At 44.0% G+C, this 22,098-nt stretch overlaps 1 protein-coding gene across 6 annotated transcripts in view; it reads left to right on the top strand.

Annotated features, from left to right (window-relative positions):
• Window positions 1-22,098, top strand: part of LOC121547377 (calcium/calmodulin-dependent protein kinase type II subunit gamma) — a 43,844-nt gene that overhangs the window by 17,306 nt on the left and 4,440 nt on the right. Inside the window, exons 7-20 of one of the 6 annotated variants that reach the window (XM_041858628.2) lie at window positions 6,526-6,628; window positions 7,126-7,209; window positions 7,766-7,860; window positions 9,766-9,888; window positions 12,370-12,453; window positions 12,936-12,978; window positions 14,954-15,013; window positions 17,547-17,587; window positions 17,796-17,879; window positions 18,194-18,232; window positions 18,321-18,366; window positions 18,600-18,683; window positions 21,395-21,544; window positions 21,945-22,020. In XM_041858628.2, coding sequence (XP_041714562.1) covers window positions 6,526-6,628; window positions 7,126-7,209; window positions 7,766-7,860; window positions 9,766-9,888; window positions 12,370-12,453; window positions 12,936-12,978; window positions 14,954-15,013; window positions 17,547-17,587; window positions 17,796-17,879; window positions 18,194-18,232; window positions 18,321-18,366; window positions 18,600-18,683; window positions 21,395-21,544; window positions 21,945-22,020 — 1,112 coding nt within the window. The remainder of the gene's footprint in view (window positions 1-6,525; window positions 6,629-7,125; window positions 7,210-7,765; window positions 7,861-9,765; window positions 9,889-12,369; window positions 12,454-12,935; window positions 12,979-14,953; window positions 15,014-17,546; window positions 17,588-17,795; window positions 17,880-18,193; window positions 18,233-18,320; window positions 18,367-18,599; window positions 18,684-21,394; window positions 21,545-21,944; window positions 22,021-22,098) is intronic. The other 5 variants (XM_041858629.2, XM_041858630.2, XM_041858633.2 and 2 more) reach the window with 5 other exon arrangements.

Here is a 22,098-nt window from a genome sequence, read left to right as displayed (position 1 = left end):
TGCTAAATGACTAAAATGTAAATGTAGTCAATGAACAGCATTCTCACATAGGTGTTCCTTTTGTCCAGGTGGGAAAGGGCAGTGTGGAGCGTGATTGAGATTGCGTCATCTGTGGATCTGTTGGGGCGGTATGTGAATTGGAGTGGGTCTAGGGTTTCCGGGATGATGGTGTTGATGTGATTCATGACCAGCCTTTCAAAGCACTTCATGGCTACCGACGTGAGTGCTCCGGGGCGGTAGTCATTTAGGCAGGTTACCTTTGCTTTCTTGGGCACAGGGACTATGGTGGTCTGCTTGAAACATGTTGGTATTACAGACTCGGTCAGGGAGAGGTTGAAAATGTCAGTGAAGACACTTGCCAGTTGGTCCGCGCATGCTCTGAGTACACGTCCTGGTAATCCGTCTGGCCCCGCGGCCTTGTGAATGTTGACCTGTTTAAAGGTCTTGCACACATCGGCTACGGAGAGTGTGATCACACAGTAGGCCGGAACAGCTTGTGCTCTCAGGCATGCTTCAGTGTTGCTTGCCTCGAAGTGAGCATAAAAGGCATTTAGCCCATCTCGTAGGCTCGCATCACTGGGCAGCTCGCGGCTGGGTTTCCCTTTGTTATCCGTAATAGTTTGCAAGCCCTGCCACATCCGACAAGCGTCAGAGCCGGTGTAGTAGGATTCAATCTTAGTCCTGTATTGATTCTTTGCCCGTTTTGATGGTTCGTCTGAGGGCATAGCGGGATTCCTTATATACACAGGTGCCCCTTGTGCTGGGGACAATAAAAGGCCACTCTAAAATGTGCACTTTTGTCACAACACAATGCCACAGACGTTTTGAGGGAGTGTGCAATTGGCATGCTGACTGCAGGAATGTCCACCAGAGCTGTTGCCAGAGAATTGAATGTTAATTCCTCTACCATAAGCCGCACCCGACGTTGTTTTAGAAAATTTGGCAATACATTCAACCGGCCTCACAACCACAGACCACGCGTAACCACGTCAGCCCAAGACCTCCACATCTGGTTAATCAGCTTCTTGGCAAAGGATAAATGCTAACTAACAAAGATGTAAACAAATTGGTGCACAACCGGCCTCACAACCGCAGACCGTGTATGGCGTCGTGTAGGCGAGCGCTTTGCCCCATGGTGGGGTTATGGTATGGGCAGGCATAAGCTATGGACAATGAACACAATTGCATTTTATCGATGGCAATTTGAATGCACAGAAATACCATGACGAGATCCTAAGGCCTATATAATTGTGAGGCCCCCTGGGAATCCCAGTCATGTGAAATCCATAGATTAGGGCCTAATGCATTTATTTCAATTGCCTGATTTCCTCATATGAACTGTAACTCAGTAAAATCAATGAAATTGTTGCATGTTGCCATTATATTTTTGTTAAGTGTATATATATGACAGAGCGTGAATCGCTCTACTGAGGTTAGCTGTGTTAGCTCTTGTGTGCTATCTGATTCGTTGGCCTTTTTTCCTGAGTGGACTTTTACTGCAGTCCTACACACACACACACACACACACATTAGCGCGCACACACACACAGTACACTTAGCATGCAGTCTGCAGTGCTGTCTAAATGACTCCCAAGTGGTTTCCATGACTACCACCATATGCCAATATATGGCTGCAGAGATAATTGTAGGATAGATGGAGACCCACACACTGTAAAATGTGGGTAACTCCAAAACGGCTTAAAGGAAAAATCCACTCAAAGGGCTTTATTTTTTGGCTGGCGTGAAGGTGGCGCTAGTGTCAAAACGCACATTAGTTTGCAATTTCATCATGTAAAAACTGGCACACTGGCATTTTCCAGCCCTAACGCCAGGTTCGACAATTTACCTGTCTTAAATCAGCCCGCTTCCACTCAGCTGGGCGGGGTGGAAATATTTGTGTCATTAAAAATATTATCTAAAGTGATAATTTCAGGCAGCGCTGATAGGGATATTTAAGACCAACCAAAAGCTGGTTTTAGCGATAACGCAGTTGGTTATGGCATGGGTTTTGACAGTGGAAACGCAGCCTATCCAGCCGTGACACACACTGCCCATATGCGCATGAAACAAGAATAGCCTAAAGTGCTTTTGGTGCAAAACTGTTTTTTCCCATTTTGTTTTATTTGATTCAAAACCAAGCATAGCCTCCCCTCCTCTCAATGAAGGCTTTTTTTTTTGTCTGCCCAATGCAATCGCGAAATAGTCAAGACTGTCGATAAAGGGTTTTGCTCTTGAGACTGCTTGGAAATAAATGTTCATCACCAAAGCTTTATTAAAATATCAAGTTTGAGAGGAGTAAAACGGTGAGCTGACATTCCCTTTTTATCTATGCATTGTAGGCAGGCCCACAGTATTTTAGGCATGCAGGTAAAATTTTGGACGTGCATAAAACCCCCTCCATGATGTAGCCTACGTGTCCATGCCCATAATGAAACGAGAGATGAGAACCTCGGTGAATACCGGTGAACCTCGTATTCAGAAGTTACCTGTAACCTGTAAAAATAGCTTGTTTTCCGTTTCATATGTTAAATACCCAAGCCCTCCCTTAGGCCTACTATAACAAAGGCTGGTTCAACAGCAATGCGTGTCTTTATTTTTATCCTGGCGATTTTATGATATAACATTTTACATTTATTTATTGTTGTTTTTTAAACAGATTGCTTGTTTTTCGTTTACTTTTATTACAATCAAACTTATTAGAATGATTCACCATCCTGGCTTTATGGTGACGACGTCTGTGGCAAGCTTGCAATGCAATTTCTGGAGATGTCTGAATGCGACCGGATCTGTAAAATGGTTCCGATTATGTTCATAAAACAGGCCTTTTTGGGAACAGTGTAACAGAGAGTGGATATTCTCCCTTTCTATTTATATTGGATCTTTGTCCAGCTACTGTGAAAAGTTTGGATGTGCGTAAAACCCTCCATAGTCTGCCTTGTTTTAATATTATTTGCCCACTGGGAGAAATTATGGTGCCTGTAAGTGTGACATAGCCTATTTAAAACAAGTTGTTGTTTTGTTTAGAATTTGATTCAAATTATTTGTTCTCTTTTTAGGCCTTATCAATGTAATCTTGCTTATTGACAATGTTTGGCATGTCCATGCTTAGCCTTAATGCAATTTACAGTAGGCCTAGCCCCTATATCAGTGTGAATGCTATTGAAGCCATGCAATTACTTAGAACAATGTGGACTGCAAATGTTTTTAAGTTAAGGTATTTAGCAAAGATAGGTCTATTTTTTGTTATTTCGTTTCTGTAAGCCATTTAACAAAATATAACAGACTAACATTGGAGTTGATTCTAAGGCAATACGGTGGGGGGAAAAAGTATTTAGTCAGCCACCAATTGTGCAAGTTCTCCCACTTAAAAAGATGAGAGAGGCCTGTAATTTTCATCATAGGTACACGTCAACTATGACAGACAAAATGAGAAAAAAAAAATCAAGAAAATCACATTGTAGGATTTTTTATGAATTTATTTGCAAATTATGGTGGAAAATAAGTATTTGGGCAATAACAAAAGTTTCTCAATACTTTGTTATATACCCTTTGTTGGCAATGACACAGGTCAAACGTTTTCTGTAAGTCTTCACAAGGTTTTCACACACTGTTGCTGGTATTTTGGCCCATTCCTCCATGCAGATCTCCTCTAGAGCAGTGATGTTTTGGGGCTGTCGCTGGGCAACACGGACTTTCAACTCCCTCCAAAGATTTTCTATGGGGTTGAGATCTGGAGACTGGCTAGGCCACTCCAGGACCTTGAAATGCTTCTTACGAAGCCACTCCTTCGTTGCCCGGGCGGTGTGTTTGGGATCATTGTCATTGAAAGACCCATCCACGTTTCATCTTCAATGCCCTTGCTGATGGAAGGAGGTTTTCACTCAAAATCTCACGATACATGGCCCCATTCATTCTTTCCTTTACACGGATCAGTCGTCCTGGACCCTTTGCAGAAAAACAGCCCCAAAGCATGATGTTTCCACCCCCATGCTTCACAGTAGGTATGGTGTTCTTTGGATGCAACTCAGCATTCTTTGTCCTCCAAACACGACGAGTTGAGTTTTTACCAGAAAGTTCTATTTTGGTTTCATCTGACCATATGACATTCTCCCAATCCTCTTCTGGATCATCCAAATGCACTCTAGCAAACTTCAGATGGGCCTGGACATGTACTGGCTTAAGCAGGGGGACACGTCTGGCACTGCAGGATTTGAGTCCCTGGCGGCGTAGTGTGTTACTGATGGTAGGCTTTGTTACTTTGGTCCCAGCTCTCTGCAGGTCATTCACTAGGTCCCCCTGTGTGGTTCTGGGATTTTTGCTCACCGTTCTTGTGATCATTTTGACACCACGGGTGAGATCTTGCGTGGAGCCCCAGATCGAGGGAGATTATCAGTGGTCTTGTATGTCTTCCATTTCCTAATAATTGCTCCCACAGTTGATTTCTTCAAACCAAGCTGCTTACCTATTGCAGATTCAGTCTTCCCAGCCTGGTGCAGGTCTACAATTTTGTTTCCTGGTGTCCTTTGACAGCTCTTTGGTCTTGGCCATAGTGGAGTTTGGAGTGTGACTGTTTGAGGTTGTGGACAGGTGTCTTTTATACTGATAACAAGTTCAAACAGGTGCCATTAATACAGGTAACGAGTGGAGGACAGAGGAGCCTCTTAAAGAAGAAGTTACAGGTCTGTGAGAGCCAGAAATCTTGCTTGTTTGTAGGTGACCAAATACTTATTTTCCACCATAAATTGCAAATAAATTCATTAAAAATCCTACAATGTGATTTTCTGGATTTTTTTTCTTCTCAATTTGTCTGTCATAGTTGACGTGTACCTATGATGAAAATTACAGGCCTCTCATCTTTTTAAGTGGGAGAACTTGCACAATTGGTGGCTGACTAAATACTTTTTTTCCCCCACTGTACATTAAATACGCAAACACATATTTCGCCATGGAGCACGTTCTAATTGGCCAGGGAGGGGCTAAGCCTTGACACACCTACCACTTGTTTATTCATCAAAACCCAGCCCTTTCGGGCCAATGCTAGCAAGTGCGCTGATAATTGTGGTAGTGAAAATAGCACAAATATTTCTTACACCCCCCTGAACCTATAGTACTACCGCCTGCGCTTAGATTTACCATTGCGTTAGGTTTGTTAAAATGAAGCCCCAAAACGATATCATTAGTCCACTATTGATACAGTCTCAAAATGTTTTGCATGTCGGCAGTGAAGTTTTGAAGATATTGAACTTTCAAGATGCAAAGTGTCACCGGCCTCCATCATCATCATCATGATGTAAAATGCATCATAATTTTAGGACTGTATCAACAGTGGACTAATGAAAAAATCTATATTTATATACTTAACAAAAATATAAACGCAACATGTAAAGTGTTGGTCCCATATTTCATGAGCTGAAATAAAATACACCAGAAATTTTCCATATGAACAAATGTTTTTATTAATACAAAAATGTTTTTCTCTCAAGGTTTGTGCACAAATGTGTTTACATCCCTGTAAGTGAGCTTTCTCATTTGCCAATATATTTTATCCACTTGACAGGTGTGGCATATCAAGAAGCTGATTAAACAGCATGATCATTACACAGGTGCACCTTGTGCTGGGGACAATAAAAGGCCACTCTAAAATGTACAGTTTTGTCACACAACACAATGCCACAGATGTCTCAAGTTTTGAGGGAGCGTGCTATTGGCATGCTGACTGCAGGAATGTCCACCAGAATGTTCATTTCTCTATAAATGTTCACTAACAAAGATATAAACAAATTTGTGCAAAACATTTGAGAGAAATAAGCTTTTTGAACATATGGAAAATGTCTGGTATCTTTTATTATCTTGCATTTGTATATTTTTTTTCAGTGTAGTTAAAGCAGTGTAATAAATATTGATGACAATCAAATATTCTGTTTTCATTATAATACTTGTGTATCTGTTTCGTTATTCAATAACTTGCAGGGCTTGATTAAGTATTTCAATTAATCACTGGAGAACAATATTTCCTTTTGTTGGTAGGTTTTTAAATAAAGTAACATCACTTCCGTAGCATATTTACTGTATGTTCTCACGATTCGATTCTCCCTGGAACTTCACTAGACAGACGCTAAAACAAGTCTGTGACCCTGAATGCCAGGTTTCGTGGTAATGTGATCCGGTGCTGAATATCACATTTTGCCACTATTGCACTTGAAAAGTACTCACATTTCTTGTGCAGCAACCTCAACACTTGATTTAACTAGCTACATAAGAGAATCACAAACACATTTTTACTCCTTCTCTTCCTCCTTTATTTCTCTTCTCTCTTTACTGCCCCCCCTTTTTTTGTTTTTCTTCTCTCCCAACTGAATTTAATAATAATCTTTATTGACGTGATATGGATGTGTATATATTGCCAAAGCAGAAGAGTTCGAAGCACATATGTGCTTAAATATAGACAAATGCATCTCTTTCCCTCTCCATATCTCTTTCTACCCCCCCTTTACACACACAAACTTTCTCTCTCCACCCCTTCAGCCTGAGAACCTATTGCTGGCCAGTAAGATGAAGGGAGCAGCGGTGAAGCTGGCAGACTTTGGCCTGGCCATCGAGGTGCAGGGAGACCAACAGGCATGGTTCGGTAAGACCACACATACACACTCTTATGGGAAATATGTCATAAAAACAAACACTGAGTGCACCAAACATTATGAACTCTATCCATGACATAGACTGACCAGGTAAATCCAGGTGAAAGCTATGATCCCTTATTGATGTCACTTTTTAAATCCAATTCAATCAGTGTAGATGTAGGGGAGGAGACAGGTTAAAGAAGGGTTTTTAAACCTTGAGACAATTGAGACATGGATTGTGTATGTGTGCCATTTAGAGGGTGAATGGGCAAGACAGAAGATTTAAGTGCCTTTGAATGGGGTGTGGTAGTAGGTGCCAGGCCCACCGGTTTGTGTCAAGAACTGCTGCTGGGTTTTTCACGCTCAACATTTTCCCATGTGTATCAAGAATGGACAACCAGCCAACAGGGGGGGTGCAACTCAATATTAGTAAGATGTTGTTCATGTTTTGTACACTTTGTGTATATTTGGGTAACCATCTGTTTTGTTTTTTTCTGCCTGGCAGGTTTCGCAGGCACCCCTGGCTACCTTTCCCCTGAGGTCCTGAGGAAGGACCCCTATGGCAAGCCTGTGGACATATGGGCCTGTGGTGAGCCTTTAACCTTTAACTTCTAACTGTAGGTGAAGAACAGATGGATGGGTTGGCTGACAACGTCATGAAAATGATATGCGCGCGCATCGATGAACAGTCCGATCATGTAGCTAGCAACAATGACAAGAAGCTGCCATGTGGGGAATCGTAGGTGGCTTGTTTCAGCTAGTTTTAGCTTGTTATTGATACCATGTCTTGTTTTTAGGTGTTCTGACTGATTTAATGTCAATACTAATATGGCTAAAATTAGCAAGCTAGATAACCAACAACTGTAACGATGTATTTGAGACAAGTGCTCATTGTGCAACTGTATGTTTTCAATAAACATTTGGAGACTAAATATAGGTTACATATTGTCAACAGTCTAAGCCAACCCTGTCTGTTTTGCCCCACAGTTACGCACACCTCTGTTTGGTTGCTAAACAACCAACCCGGCTATAGCAATCTAAAGATGGGCTATGGTGCAGAGATCATTTACAGAAAATCTAACCAATTTAAACGCTCTCTCTTTTTCTGTCTTTCTCTTGGTCTCTCTCTCTCTCTCTCTCTCTAGGTGTTATTCTGTATATCTTGTTGGTTGGCTATCCTCCATTCTGGGATGAAGACCAACACAAACTCTACCAGCAGATCAAGGCTGGGGCCTATGATGTGAGCTTGTGTGTGTAGGGTGAAGTTTAGAGGTTGGCTGGTGAATCTTTAATAGTGTCCGATTGAGAGCTGCACCCCAGCTATTGATCCTATCAGCCTCCTGACGCATTGCAGAGGGGTGTGTTCTTGTGTGTAAGGGGGTATCCTCTCCTTGTCTCTAGTATTCAGGTTACACAGTTAATGAAGACTGGTACTGAGATTTAACATGGCAGACATTCATACACACACACACACACAATCTGTGTTTGTTCATTTTCATGAGTCTATTATCATTCTGAGTTGTAGGAAGACTTATTGTTTACATGATATGAAACATGGTGAAGTACATTTGTGTTACGTACATAATGCAAATGATGGTCTCTGTATTTATGTCCCTCTCTCCATATATAAACTCAGCAAAAAAAGAAACGTCCTCTCACTGTCAACTGCGTTTATTTTCAGCAAACTTAACATGTGTAAATATTTGTATGAACATAACGAGATTCAACAACTGAGACATAAACTGAACAAGTTCCACAGACATGTGACTAACATAAATTGAATAATGTGTCCCTGAACAAAGGGGGAGTCAAAATCAAAAGTAACAGTCAATATCTGGTGTGGCCACCAGCTGCATTAAGTACTGCAGTGCATCTCCTCCTCATGGACTGCACCAGATTTGACAGTTCTTGCTGTGAGATGTTACCCCACTCTTCCACCAAGACACCTGCAAGTTCCCGGACATTTCTGGGTGGGAATGGCCCTAGCCCTCACCCTCCGATCCAACAGGTCCGAGACGTGCTCAATGGAATTGAGATCCGGGCTCTTCGCTGGCCATGGCAGAACACTGACATTCCTGTCTTGCAGGAAATCCCGCACAGAACGAGCAGTATGGCATGTGGCATTTCATGCTGGAGGGTCATGTCAGGATGAGCCTGCAGGAAGGGTACCACATGAGGGAGGAGGATGTCTTCCCTGTAACGCACAGCGTTGAGATTGCCTGCAATGACAACAAGCTCAGTCTGATGATGCTGTGACACACTGCCCCAGACCATGACGGACCCTCCACCTCCAAATCGATCCCGCTCCAGAGTACAGGCCTCGGTGTAACGCTCATTCCTTCAACGATAAACGCGAATCCGACCATCACCCCTGGTGAGACAAAACCGCAACTCGTCAGTGAAGAGCACTCTTTGCCAGTCATGTCTGGTCCAGTGACGGTGGGTTTGTGCCCATAGGTGACGACGTTGCCGGTGATGTCTGGTGAGGACCTGCCTTACAACAGGCCTGCAAGCCCTCAGTCCAGCCTCTCTCAGCCTATTGTGGACAGTCTGAGCACTGATGGAGGCATTGTGCGTTCCTGGTGTAACTCGGGCAGTTGTTGTTGCCATCCTGTACCTGTCCCGCAGGTGTGATGTTCGGATGTACCAATCCTGTGCAGGTGTTGTTACACGTGGTCTGCCACTGCGAGGACGATCAGCCGTCCGTCCTGTCTCCCTGTAGCGCTGTCTTAGGCGTCTCACAGTACGGACATTGCAATTTATTGCCCTGGCCACATCTGCAGTCCTCATGCCTCCTTGCAGCATGCCTAAGGCACGTTCACGCAGATGAGTAGGGACCCTGGGCATCTTTCTTTTGGTGTTCTTCAGAGTCAGTAGAAAGGCCTCTTTAGTGTCCTAAATTTTCGTAACTGTGACCTTAATTGCCTACTGTCTGTAAGCTGTTAGTGTCTTAACGACCGTTCCACAGGTGTATGTTCATTAATTGTTTATGGTTCATTGAACAAGCATGGGAAACAGTGTTTAAACCCTTTACAATGAAGATCTGTGAAGTTATTTGGATTTTTACTAATTATCTTTGAAAGACCGGGTCCTGAAAAAGGGACTTTTCTTTTTTTGCTGAGTTTATATATCTCGCTCTCTCTAGTTTCCCTCTCCAGAATGGGACACTGTTACTCCAGAGGCTAAGAACCTGATTAACCAGATGTTGACTATTAACCCTTCCAAGAGAATCACTGCTGATCAGGCTCTCAAACACCCATGGATCTGCGTAAGTACACATACACCTGTATATACACACACAGGCACACAAAATCACACAAACCACACATACTGCTTTGTATATTGTGTATAGGGTTGCAAAGGGTGGGTTTATTACTGTTAACTTTTATAGTTAACCTGTAGTACCAGAATTGTTTTAACTTTCAAGGATTTTATGGAATTTTATCACGACATGTAGTGGCCTTTTTGGGTACTTCAGATTATCACAGATTAGCGCTCTGTGTGGCCTTATCACATTTAAAATATATAAAATAATCAAATAAGATGATTTTAAAAAGAAGTAAAACATTATCGTAAATATAAACCATCAACCTAGTGAGTACCATTGGTGTTTAATTTGAATTTTTCGGCATGAAATATCCTTTATACACTGCTCAAAAAAATAAAGGGAACACTAAAATAATACATCCTAGATCTGAATGAATGAAATAATCTTATTAAATACTTTTTTCTTTACATAGTTGAATGTGCTGACAACAAAATCACACAAAAATTATCAATGGAAGTCAAATATATCAACCCATGGAGGTCTGGATTTGGAGTCACACTCAAAATTAAAGTGGAAAACCACACTACAGGCTGATCCAACTTTGATGTAATGTCCTTAAAACAAGTCAAAATGAGTCTCAGTAGTGTGTGTGGCCTCCACGTGCCTGTATGACCTCCCTACAACGCCTGGGCATGCTCCTGGTGAGGTGGCGGATGGTCTCCTGAGGGATCTCCTCCCAGACCTGGACTAAAGCATCCGCCAACTCCTGGACAGACATGATGTGCTCAATTGGATTCAGGTCTGGGGAACGCGCAGGCCAGTCCATAGCATCAATGCCTTCCTCTTGCAGGAACTGCTGACACACTCCAGCCACATAATAATATAATAATATAATAATATAATACTAATAATAATATGAGGTCTAGCATTGTCTTGCATTAGGAGGAACCCAGGGCCAACCGCACCAGCATATGGTCTCACAAGGGGTCTGAGGATCTCATCTCGGTACCTAATGGCAGTCGGGCTACCTCTGGCGAGCACATGGAGGGCTGTGCGGCCCCCCAAAGAAATGCCACCCCACACCATGACTGACCCACCGCCAAACCGGTCATGCTGGAGGATGTTACAGGCAGCAGAACGTTCTCCACGGCGTCTCCAGACTCTGTCACGTCTGTCACATGTGCTCAGTGTGAACCTGCTTTCATCTGTGAAGAGCACAGGGCGCCAGTGGCGAATTTGCCAATCTTGGTGTTCTCTGGCAAATGCCAAACGTCCTGCACGGTGTTGGGCTGTAAGCACAACCCCCACCTGTGGACGTCGGGCCCTCATACCACCCTCATGGAGTCTGTTTCTGACCGTTTGAGCAGACACATGCACATTTGTGGCCTGCTGGAGGTCATTTTGCAGGGCTCTGGCAGTGCTCCTCCTTGCACAAAGGCGGAGGTAGCGGTCCTGCTGCTGGTTGTTGCCCTCCTACGACCTCCTCCACGTCTCCTGATGTACTGGCCTGTCTCCTGGTAGCGCCTCCATGCTCTGGAACTACGCTGACAGACACAGCAAACCTTCTTCCACAGCTCGCATTGATGTGCCATCCTGGATGAGCTGCACTACCTGAGCCACTTGTGTGGGTTGTAGACTCCGTCTCATGCTACCACTAGTGTGAAAGCACCGCCAGCATTCAAAAGTGACCAAAACATCAGCCAGGAAGCATAGGAACTGAGAAGTGGTCTGTGGTCACCACCTGCAGAACCACTCCTTTATTGGGGGTGTCTTGCTAATTGCCTATAATTTCCACCTGTTGTCTATTCCATTTGCACAACAGCATGTGAAATTTATTGTCAATCAGTGTTGCTTTCTAAGTGGACAGTTTGATTTCACAGAAGTGTGATTGACTTGGAGTTACATTGTGTTGTTTAAGTGTTCCCTTTATTTTTTTGAGCAGTGTATTTGTTTTACACACTTAGTACAATAAATATGTAAATATGTCTTTGTTGTACATGTTTTGGTGCCAAACTGGTGGCAGTTTTGAAAAAAGTCAATAGTTGGAAGAGTTGCGGAGTTAATTGAAAATAATGCAATTTTTGATTAGATGATTTAGGCTATTTTCTCTTGAACCATATGGCCTATTAGATAACCATGGACAATATGGACACAGATATAGTGGTCCTCTGTAGCTCAGCTGGTAGAGCACGGCACTTGTAACGCCAAGGTAGTGGGTTCGATCCCCGGGACCACCCATACACAAAAAATGTATGCACGCATGACTGTAAGTCGCTTTGGATAAAAGCGTCTGCTAAATGGCTTATTATTATTATTATTATTATATAAAAACGTAATATTATATATGAATACATTTTTCATAAATATTCCACTATACATTTCCCAAATTGCCATAGATTATTATAAATTCCGGTAACTTTGGTAAATTACCGGTAGTTTTGCAACACTAATTGTGTAATACTTCTCTCTCCCCTCCTATAGCAACGTTCCACCGTGGCGTCTATGATCCACAGACAGGAGACAGTGGAATGTCTGCGCAAGTTCAACGCTCGGAGGAAGCTCAAGGTACACTACTGCTACTACCACTACCCCCACCCCTTACATCGCTCCTCCTCTTCTTCTCTACCCCTACACCTCACCTTCTCCTCTACCCCTACACCTCACCTTCTTCTCTACCCCTACACCTCACCTTCTTCTCTACCCCTACACCTCACCTTCTCCTCTACCCCTACACCTCACCTTCTCCTCTACCCCTACACCTCACCACCTCCTCTACCCCTACACCTCACCACCTCCTCTACCCCTACACCTCACCTTCTCCTCTACCCCTACACCTCACCTTCTCCTCTGGCTCCTTTTCTCATCTTTCTCTATTCCTTCTTTATTTACACTCATCCTTCTGCTCCCTATAAACCTCTCCTCCTAGACCACATCCTCCTCTCTCCTTTTCTCCTCATTACCCCCCCTCCCCCCTTTAACTCCCCTTTTCCTATCATCTGTCTTTATTACTCATCTCTCCTTTCTCTCTCTCTGTCTTTCTCTCCTAGGGAGCGATCCTCACCACCATGCTGGTGTCCAGAACCTTCTCAGGTGGGTGTGTTTCCTCCCTCGCTCCAGTTACAGAGTGAGGGGGGAGGACAGATGGAGCTCTACTCCCTCCTTCCCTCTACTCCTCGGTGGAGTCCACCTAATGTAGGTTTTTAGGCCAAGTGTGTGTGTGAGTACTCAACGAAGTGTGTGTTCAGGACACATGTTCTGAAGGAGAGGAGTAGGTGAAAGGAGCTCCTCTGCAAGTTCTGACCAGATGTCATAAGGTGTCAGTACAAGGAGGTGCTAGAAGGAGGTCATTGATTCTAGAATTTCAGAATGTATTTCCAGCAGTACTGTGTTTTTAGATTCTGTGTGTTCTATATCTATGTCTCTAACGCCCCTCTCCCTCCCCTTGCCGGCTCTAGAGTGTGTGTGTGTGCGTGACAGAGCCTTAGAGGTTGTGTAAGGTTCACTCAGGATTGCTGTAGTGTGGTGGATGTCTGTGTGGTGTGACAAAGGGCACTATTTAAGGCTCTACTTTCACTCTTCTGCTACTTAAGATGATTAGGGAAGAAGTAGGGATGTAAGGATTCACCAATAGGCATCGGTTCCCGATTCTAATGTTTAACATAGGACTGCATCGGTCCACGGATCCCAAACCGATCCAAATGTATCATGCATCAGTCAGAAAATCGATTCAAGCGTTACGCGTTTTTTTGCTCATATTAGTTTATTTCTACAACTGATGCATCCTCTCCTTCAGTGTCGAACTAAGCATGTAATTGCGTTGACAGTCATTGATCTACAAGTCATTTTGCATGCCGAACAAGCACAGGCAATATCAGTAGCCTAGTCAAACTGTGCACTGTGCCCAGCTTCGCACGGTAGGCGGCCTGTTCCTGATCTTGCACATTTGCGCGGCACCTAAAGCATTCAAATGCTAAAATGGCTTGCGTGATATTAGGCTTTATTAGTTAAGTGACAACCTATGTAATTTGCTAGCTTATTGTTATCTATGCGCTGTTAAAAAAAGTAAGCTACCTGAGACACAACTCTCATCTGGCTATAGGCTACCTGCTGAATGGGGCTTACAATACATTTTATTTTGATTGTTCAGGTTCATTAGTAATAGTTTTGGTAGTTTTGCTTTAAACAATCAGTGTGTATGGTCATTTTTAGATATACAGGGTGAAGTTGATAATTTCATAACGAAGACAGCAATCACTTTGCGAGGCACCGCATGGCGAAAGCGGGAGGAGAAAAGAAGCTCACTAAAAACGTCGTCCAAATGGTCAAAACCATTAGATTTTGAGATGAGGGTGGAATCCAAAGTTGTGCTATATATTAATTGGCGATCTCATAGCTAATTTGTAAATGATAAATATCAATACATTACTAGCTCAAAACATAATCTGCAAATATGACAAGTTAATTAGTGGGTGATGGTGATTTCAGAACCAAAGTGGGGGGACACAAAACATTGGCTACATTGCCCCCCCCCCCCTTAATCTGATAGTGGGGTGGTAGATGCCTAGTCTTATGGCTCATATCTCAGGTGCCTACATATACATACACCATAGACATGCATCATTTGCACACGCACACAGACAGAGAAGTCCGCTCAGACAGATCCAGGTCAGAGAGGCCAACGTTCAGGAGATCCATCCGCAGCAGATTTTAATTTAGAATGGAAAATGAATGTGTTTATGCAACAAATGTTAGTGCATCGAACCTAATCGCCTCGATTTGCTCTCTAATCAAATCTGATTGTTTCAAACTAAAACATATTGGAGCACATGTATCTAGATGTGTGTCGGATCGTCTTGAAATGGAAAGATGCACATCCCTAGGGTGAAGACCTGGCCTTAAAGGAATAGGATATTTGCATCCTAAATGGCATCCTACTCCTCGTATAGTGCACTACTTTTGGCTACTATATGGACAATAGGGTGTCATTTGAGATTGGTCACTGTATTGGGTTAGGCCAGCCTAGATTTGAATAGCTCCTCCCAACCTGAGTATTTCTGTCCAATAGTGGGCCGGCAGCATACCAACCCTGCTGCTGTGTCCTCCGCCGCCTCGCTGGCGCAGGAAGGTACGTCACAGAGACACGCCCTCTTACTTCCTCTACACACACTTCATGCTTCCTGTCTAAGCCCCTCCCACTTCATTCTATAAGGGAGCACCATGTATTTTTTTACTTCTAAAGAGGATCACCAGGTTATCTGGCCCCTTTCTTTCTTGAATGCAGCTCACACTAGCCTCAAACACACACACACGCACACACTCACGTGAGACCATATGGATGTTTTTAAGGATGACGCTAATACCATGGACACAGGCTAAACACATCTAAAACTACACATACTCTTTCAACAATACCACTCAGCCTCATATCAACATCAGAAATCATCAAATTTATTAGCCTTACCATATCAACTCCCCCTCCCCACCCTCCTCCTTTGGTTACGGCCATGAGAGGGGGTTGGGGGGGAGGGATGGGGGGGGGGCGTGTATCTGTGGCGACTGACTGACTGGGGGATGGACAGGAGCAGGGGAGGCATGCTGCCATCGTCTGACCTGGGTAAAGAGGGGGGAGAGTGGGTGGACTAAGGTCAGCGATCCCATGCGGACTTGGAAACAGTATAATGTTTCTGAAAGGCTCTGGAATGGTTGGATAGGTGCAAGCAATATAGCGAATTCCACCCAGCCTATCATAGGGCAAAGTGGAGCTACTACCATATTATTTACACCTATCAAATCCTTTCAGATCTACACAAGTGTCTCTAGGATGTAGGGTAATAGTAGTGTTGAACCAATAAGAAAGGGGCGGGAGTTGGTGTCTCCCCTGAGTGTGTGATTGGTGCTCTGTGGTTCTGCATGAGGATGATTGACATTGCTGTATGCTAGAACCCTCCAATCACAGGGCTCTCCTCTGAGAGTGGACCAATCACCTGCCAGTAAGTCCTGAAGACTGATGACATCATCGCCCTATGAAAGGCATCTAAAGCTTAGCCTCCCCGCGATGTCACTGCTTGCCCCTCCCTTCCACTGTGTATGGCTGAGGCGGACTTTGCTCTCTGCTTATGACGCTCTGTCTTACCCAATCACATCGTCACACTGTAGCCCAGACAAATTACAGTCAATACAAGATGTCAAGTGTGAACAATGTGGCTGTGTTGCCTTGCTGCATGTGGACTTGTATTCCCTATACAATCCGTTTCCCTTCCCATCTCCCTGAAGTGTGCACTTGTTCACTTTCCCTCCCAGATGTAAAAGGATTGGACTGGTATGAGTGCACACTTGGACACTTACAAGTTACTTCCTCCCTTCCTGTCTTCCTTGAAATAGCCACTAATCTGAGGTGACTGGACAGTTGAAAGGGAAGATGTTATTAGACAATGGCCACGTTCTAGGCTAACTGCATTGCAAATGCCTGCCTGCCATATCTCAGGTGTTTATCATGTCAGCTAATCTGATGCTGGACTGTGAGGATGTGGCATGCAGCCATTGGTTGATGCAATGCAACATTGCAATGTAGTCGGCTTGGGGTGCGACCAATATGTCCGATTGCGACTATGTTGAGGAAGTTAGGGGAGGATGCATTTTGAAGATGTTGGACTGGGGACCATGCTTGCCCGCCCTGTGGGTAGCTGGGTAGAAGACGTGGCAGGTGTCAAAGGTTAATCAATCAAGGCCCAGCTCTGTTCTGCTGTTTGCTGAATGGAAGCTATGCACCTTGGGAACTGTAGTTGATGTGGATGCTGCATGGCTGGTCCGCTGTGTGTTCCAGCCGTTCCTCTGCATGATGTAAAGTGCATGGCATGGAACAGCTCTGATCAAGGCTGCAACCCCAAGTTCGGAGCAGCTCAGTCTGCTCCACCCGCCGCTCCGCTAGGGAGCAGCACTGTCCCTGTCAATACCGCCACACAGCACAGTAAGAACACACACACACCAGCAGTGCACAAACCACCACTGACAACTGATGCCTGCTGCCTAAAACATCTGCCTCCCTCCCTCCCTCCCTCTCCTTCTTTCTCTCACTGATAATGCTCCACTGAGACATCTCTTTCCATCTCTTTTCTTCCTCCTCTCTCCCACTTGTTAACGGAAGGTAAGGAACCCCAAGAGAATGCATTCATCTCAGAATTGTGTGTGTGCCAGTAATACTTTTAAAAGCAGTAGTGACCGCAGCAAAGTGAAGAGCTTTAGATGAGACCAGAGTGAGAGGACTGACTGACTGGAGCCTCCTAAAAGAAATCAATAGTTTACATTAACCTGACTTATCATCCGCCTGTCTCTTCTCTTCCATTCCCCCTGAAGTGTGCACTTGTTCACTCCCCTTTGTGGAATAGAATGTCTCTGGTGTCAGGAATATGGTGGAAAACGCCCTTTAGTCCATATTTACACCAATCCAATGCTTTTAAATCCATGAAAATGTAGTTATTAAGTACACACTGCCGGCAGAAGGTGTAGAGAATCAGACTGCAGTCTAGGAGTGGTTGTTGCTTGACTGGTGTGTTGCATAATGTGGGGACCAGGTTGAATGAATGTGAGTGAAGTGACTGGAGAGATGTTTGAAGTCCAGTGCAACTCTATTCTTATGCTTTATTCCCCTCTCTTTACAGCATGCAAAAGTTTACTTAACAAGAATGCGGATGCTGCTAAGGTAATGGGTTAAATCTGATGTCATGTAGCTGTCACACTCTCTCCCTCTTCCTCTCTACCCCCCTCTCTCTCTCTTTGGCTCACATGGGTAGTGAAGAGATTATTTTATTTGATTACTTGATTTAGTGGAGAATTAAAGGCTGTTGTATTTATAGAGAGAAATGAAGATATTACTCTCTTCAGTTAGTTAATTTTGTTGTGTGTCTCAGCCCACGACCAACAACAACAGTAAGAACAGCATCGTGAGCGCCATCAATGCCATGAAGGACAACAGCATGGCTGCCTCACAGATGGTACAGAAACTTAACCTCCTCTCGTCCCCCTTTCCCCTCCTCCTGGTCTCCTCGCCTCCCTCCATTACCCTCATCGTGTCTCCCTTCCTAGAACCCTAACTCGCCCCCTAACCTCCATTCTCTTCCTAGTGGTCTTTTGTCTGTGTGTGCTGGAGTCTAAGATTGTTTCATGTTTGACCCTTCACGAACCTCTAACCCCTTCCCACACCAGCCTACATCTTAATATCAACTCAAACCCTAACCCCCAGGCACTTGTACAGACCTGTGTGTGTAACCAGACCTTTTTCATTAACTCTATGCTCCCCTTCTACCAGGAATCTCAAAATACAGTGGTTGCTGCTGATGGGATCAAGGTAAGGGTGTTTGTGTGCAGAGGTGGTGAGTCTTAATCATATGTTGTTAATTTATGTGTTGTTAATCTCTCGCTCTCTCTCTCTCTAGGGTTCTACAGAGAGTTGCAACACAAATGAGGATGAGGATATGAAAGGTAGGGAAATTACTCAATCTTTGTCTCTTCCCCGCTTGGCTGCTCTTCTCTCTCCTTTTGCTTTGTTCTCTCTCTGTGATCTAACCATATAGATTCTGATAGGGATGATCTGCCTGTGCTCGATAGTTAGCAGTTTGCTAAGGTTTGTGTGTGTGACTCACCCGTGTATGTGTGTGTGTACGTGCGTGCCTATGTGTTTGTGTGTGCCTGTGTCCATGTGTGTTCTTATCTAGCGGACAGCGTTGTGATGATGAGTCAGGGCAGTGCTACAGAGGAGATGCCCTCCCTACTGACATCGTCTGACAACTCGCCTGCCAGTAAGTGTTTTCACGGCAACCACAACCTTTCGGGGTCATCCCTGGCAAAGACCCCACACTTCCTGACCCCTGACCTTTGTGCCTCTTTTCCACTGTGCATCTCCGACCTGTGTGTGTATGTCTAGCCCTCTTTTTTCCTAGCATCCAACATTGGGAACCTCTCCTCTATACCCTTTTTTCTTGCTGAATCCCAAACCAGTCCCTTCCCCTTACTTTCGCCCTTCTGCCCTCCATTTGCAAGTTCATACTTGCCTCCACCACATGCACAAGTGCCCCAAAGCTGAGCAGTGTTTCCACTATAGTCATTTAGCAAAAAAAAATCTGCCAAGACACGCTTTTAAGATGAGTGACAAGTTGCTACAAGTTCCAAATCTTCCTCAGATTCTCACCAGATTGTCAGAGAAACCTCCATGGTAACTAGCTAGCTAGCTTGTGATCCTGGAAGGGTAGCCAACCCTATTAAGAGATGTATGTAAATTAGTGGTGGGGGAATCAATACAGTTACATGTTGCAATATTACTTTTGGACGATATAGCTTGTTTTCTTTTTTTAATAGTGAGCCAACATATTTCAGCACTTTTATTTCCCTGACTGATCAAAAGTCGTTTTCTCATGCTTTCTCTTATCTCCCTGCAGCAGACATATAGTGAGCAATATGTTTGGAACATCAAATCGCAAAATAAAATAGCAGTATCAAATCGCTATACAAATCATATTGGCACCTAAGTATCTTGATAATATTGTATCGTGAGGTCCCTGGCAATTCCCAGCCCTAATGATTAGCTAAGATACATTAACGTTACGCTAGCAAAATTATTTGGGGAGTTGAGATGGGATCGGCTGGTGATGTCATTGAGATGAACAGATAAAATGTAACTCCTCGATTTTCAGATGAGTTTCAAAGAAGGATAACAATTACATTTATGCATTTTGGAGTAGATTTTCCTTTTGAAAAAAGTCGGCAGAAGTAACCTTCAGTCGTGCAACAAACAACAAAAAACATACTGCCCCAGGAAGACCCCCACCCCCACCACCTCTACGTCTACCACTGCTGCTGAAAAAGATCCTTGCTCTGCTCAGGGAGTGAAAATTATAGAGGATTTAGGGGCTAATTGGACGCTTAAGATAGACACTTCGATTTCATACAAAAGAATGGAGGTGTGCCTAATTATATGTCCCTTGCATTCGTTTGTCTGATTTCAAGGCTTGCCACGTGACAAAATGTAATACCTCCCAAATGTAAATATTTCACTGTTACTGAAGTTTATATATTATAAAACAACAAGGGGAATTTGTATTTTTTTAAATTAATGCTTGTTTTATTATTTAAGTGTAAAACATGAATTGCATCATTTAAGTCATGAGTGTGTCCCGAAGTTGATGGCTTTATTTGATTTTTCACCACTCTGTAAGTCACCCTCCTGAGTTTTGTCAGACACGTGACAACGGGAGGGCCCTCAGAGCGAGTTGGTTGGGCCGAGGGGTTGGTTTGGTATTCATAGTCTCTCTTTCTCCATCTTCACTGCGTCCTGAGAAACGGGATAAGAGTGCCCCCCACTCCTTTTCCTACAGTTGTGTGTCTCTCTCCATCAGGGGATGGTGAAGGAGAAGAGTCTCCTACTCTTATTCCTCTCTCTTCCTCTTCCTGTGTTCTAGTGTTATCCTTCTCTCTCTTCCTCTTCCGGTGTTCTAGTGTTATCCTTCTCTCTCTTCCTCTTCCTGTGTTCTAGTGTTATCCTTCTCTCTCTTCCTCTTCCTGTGTTCTAGTGTTATCCTTCTCTCTCTTCCTCTTCCGGTGTTCTAGTGTTATCCTTCTCTCTCTTCCTCTTCCGGTGTTCTAGTGTTATCCTTCTCTCTCTTCCTCTTCCGGTGTTCTAGTGTTATCCTTCTCTCTCTTCCTCTTCCGGTGTTCTAGTGTTATCCTTCTCTCTCTTCCTCTTCCGGTGTTCTAGTGTTATCCTTCTCTCTCTTCCGGTGTTCTAGTGTTATCCTTCTCTCTCTTCCTCTTCCGGTGTTCTAGTGTTATCCTTCTCTCTCTTCCTCTTCCGGTGTTCTAGTGTTATCCTTCTCTCTCTTCCGGTGTTCTAGTGTTATCCTTCTCTCTCTTCCGGTGTTCTAGTGTTATCCTTCTCTCTCTTCCGGTGTTCTAGTGTTATCCTTCTCTCTCTTCCGGTGTTCTAGTGTTATCCTTCTCTCTCTTCCTCTTCCGGTGTTCTAGTGTTATCCTTCTCTCTCTTCCTCTTCCGGTGTTCTAGTGTTATCCTTCTCTCTCTTCCTCTTCCTCCCTCACAGAGTTGACCTGCTCTCTTTTTTTCTTTTCTTTTTTCTCTCAAAACGCTGCTCTCCTATTGGCCAGTGCTCATACAGGCTCTCTACATTTCATAGAGAGAAGCGTGTTTCTGCACTGTGGTAGAATATAATAGAGTAAAGTAGAGCAGGGAGTGGAATGAAGGGACATGTAGTTTAATATCATGATCTAGTCAGTACATTTCTTCCCCATCAGCTGAGCTTCTCAAAGCCCCTCCATCCCCCCCACCCCCCAAACGGTCTGTCTGTTTCAATATCTTAACGAACTAACATCCATCATTACTGTTCCTTCATGTTGTGTGTGTGTATAAGTGGTATGCATGTGTCTAACTGCATGCGTATGTGTGTGTGTGCGGCATGTGTGCACGTGTCTGTGTGTGTTGACCATGCGTTGTGTGTTCCAGCTGTTCCTCTGCATGATGTAAAGTGCATGGCGTGGAACAGCTCTGATCAAGGCTCCAACCCCGAGTCGGGGCATGCTCATTCTGCTCCCCCTGCCGCTCTGCTAGGGAGCAACACTGTCCCTGTCACAGTCAATACCACCACACAGCACAGTAAGAACACACAGAGAGCGAGAGAGACACTGTTACATACACTCACACAAGGGAGATGTGCACACCACATAGTAACACACACTTCAGACACACTTCAACACACACACTTCAGTGTAAGAGAACAGACACACAAACTCATGACAGAGTTGGAGCACACACTAGTATGGAGTTGTCCATTGTTAGCTGTCAGAGAGAAAAAGGAGAGTGGTAGAGAGAGTGTGAAGACAGAGAAAAAGAGCGAGGGAAGACAGTACAGCTATAGTGGAGGGTGAGTAGTAAAGTAGCTCCTATTTAGCTAGACTGCAGAATTTCCATCTCTTTTTTCTTTCTCTCTCCCTCTATTGTTCTTTCTCTCTCTCTCTCCCTCTCTATTGTTCTTTCTCTCTCTCTCTCCCTCTAGCTCGTAAGCAGGAGATCATCAAGATAACTGAACAGCTGATTGAAGCCGTGAACAATGGAGACTTTGAGGCCTACACGTGAGTGCAACTACATCGTTTCACACGTATAATTACTGAATTACTATCATTAGCCTAACATTGTTTCTCTCTCTCTTT

Source organism: Coregonus clupeaformis, chromosome 31, assembly GCF_020615455.1.
Source record: "Coregonus clupeaformis isolate EN_2021a chromosome 31, ASM2061545v1, whole genome shotgun sequence".
NCBI classification, from domain to species: domain Eukaryota; kingdom Metazoa; phylum Chordata; class Actinopteri; order Salmoniformes; family Salmonidae; genus Coregonus; species Coregonus clupeaformis.
Note: the sequence above shows the minus strand (reverse complement) of the source record. Positions and strands in the feature narration are given on the sequence as shown.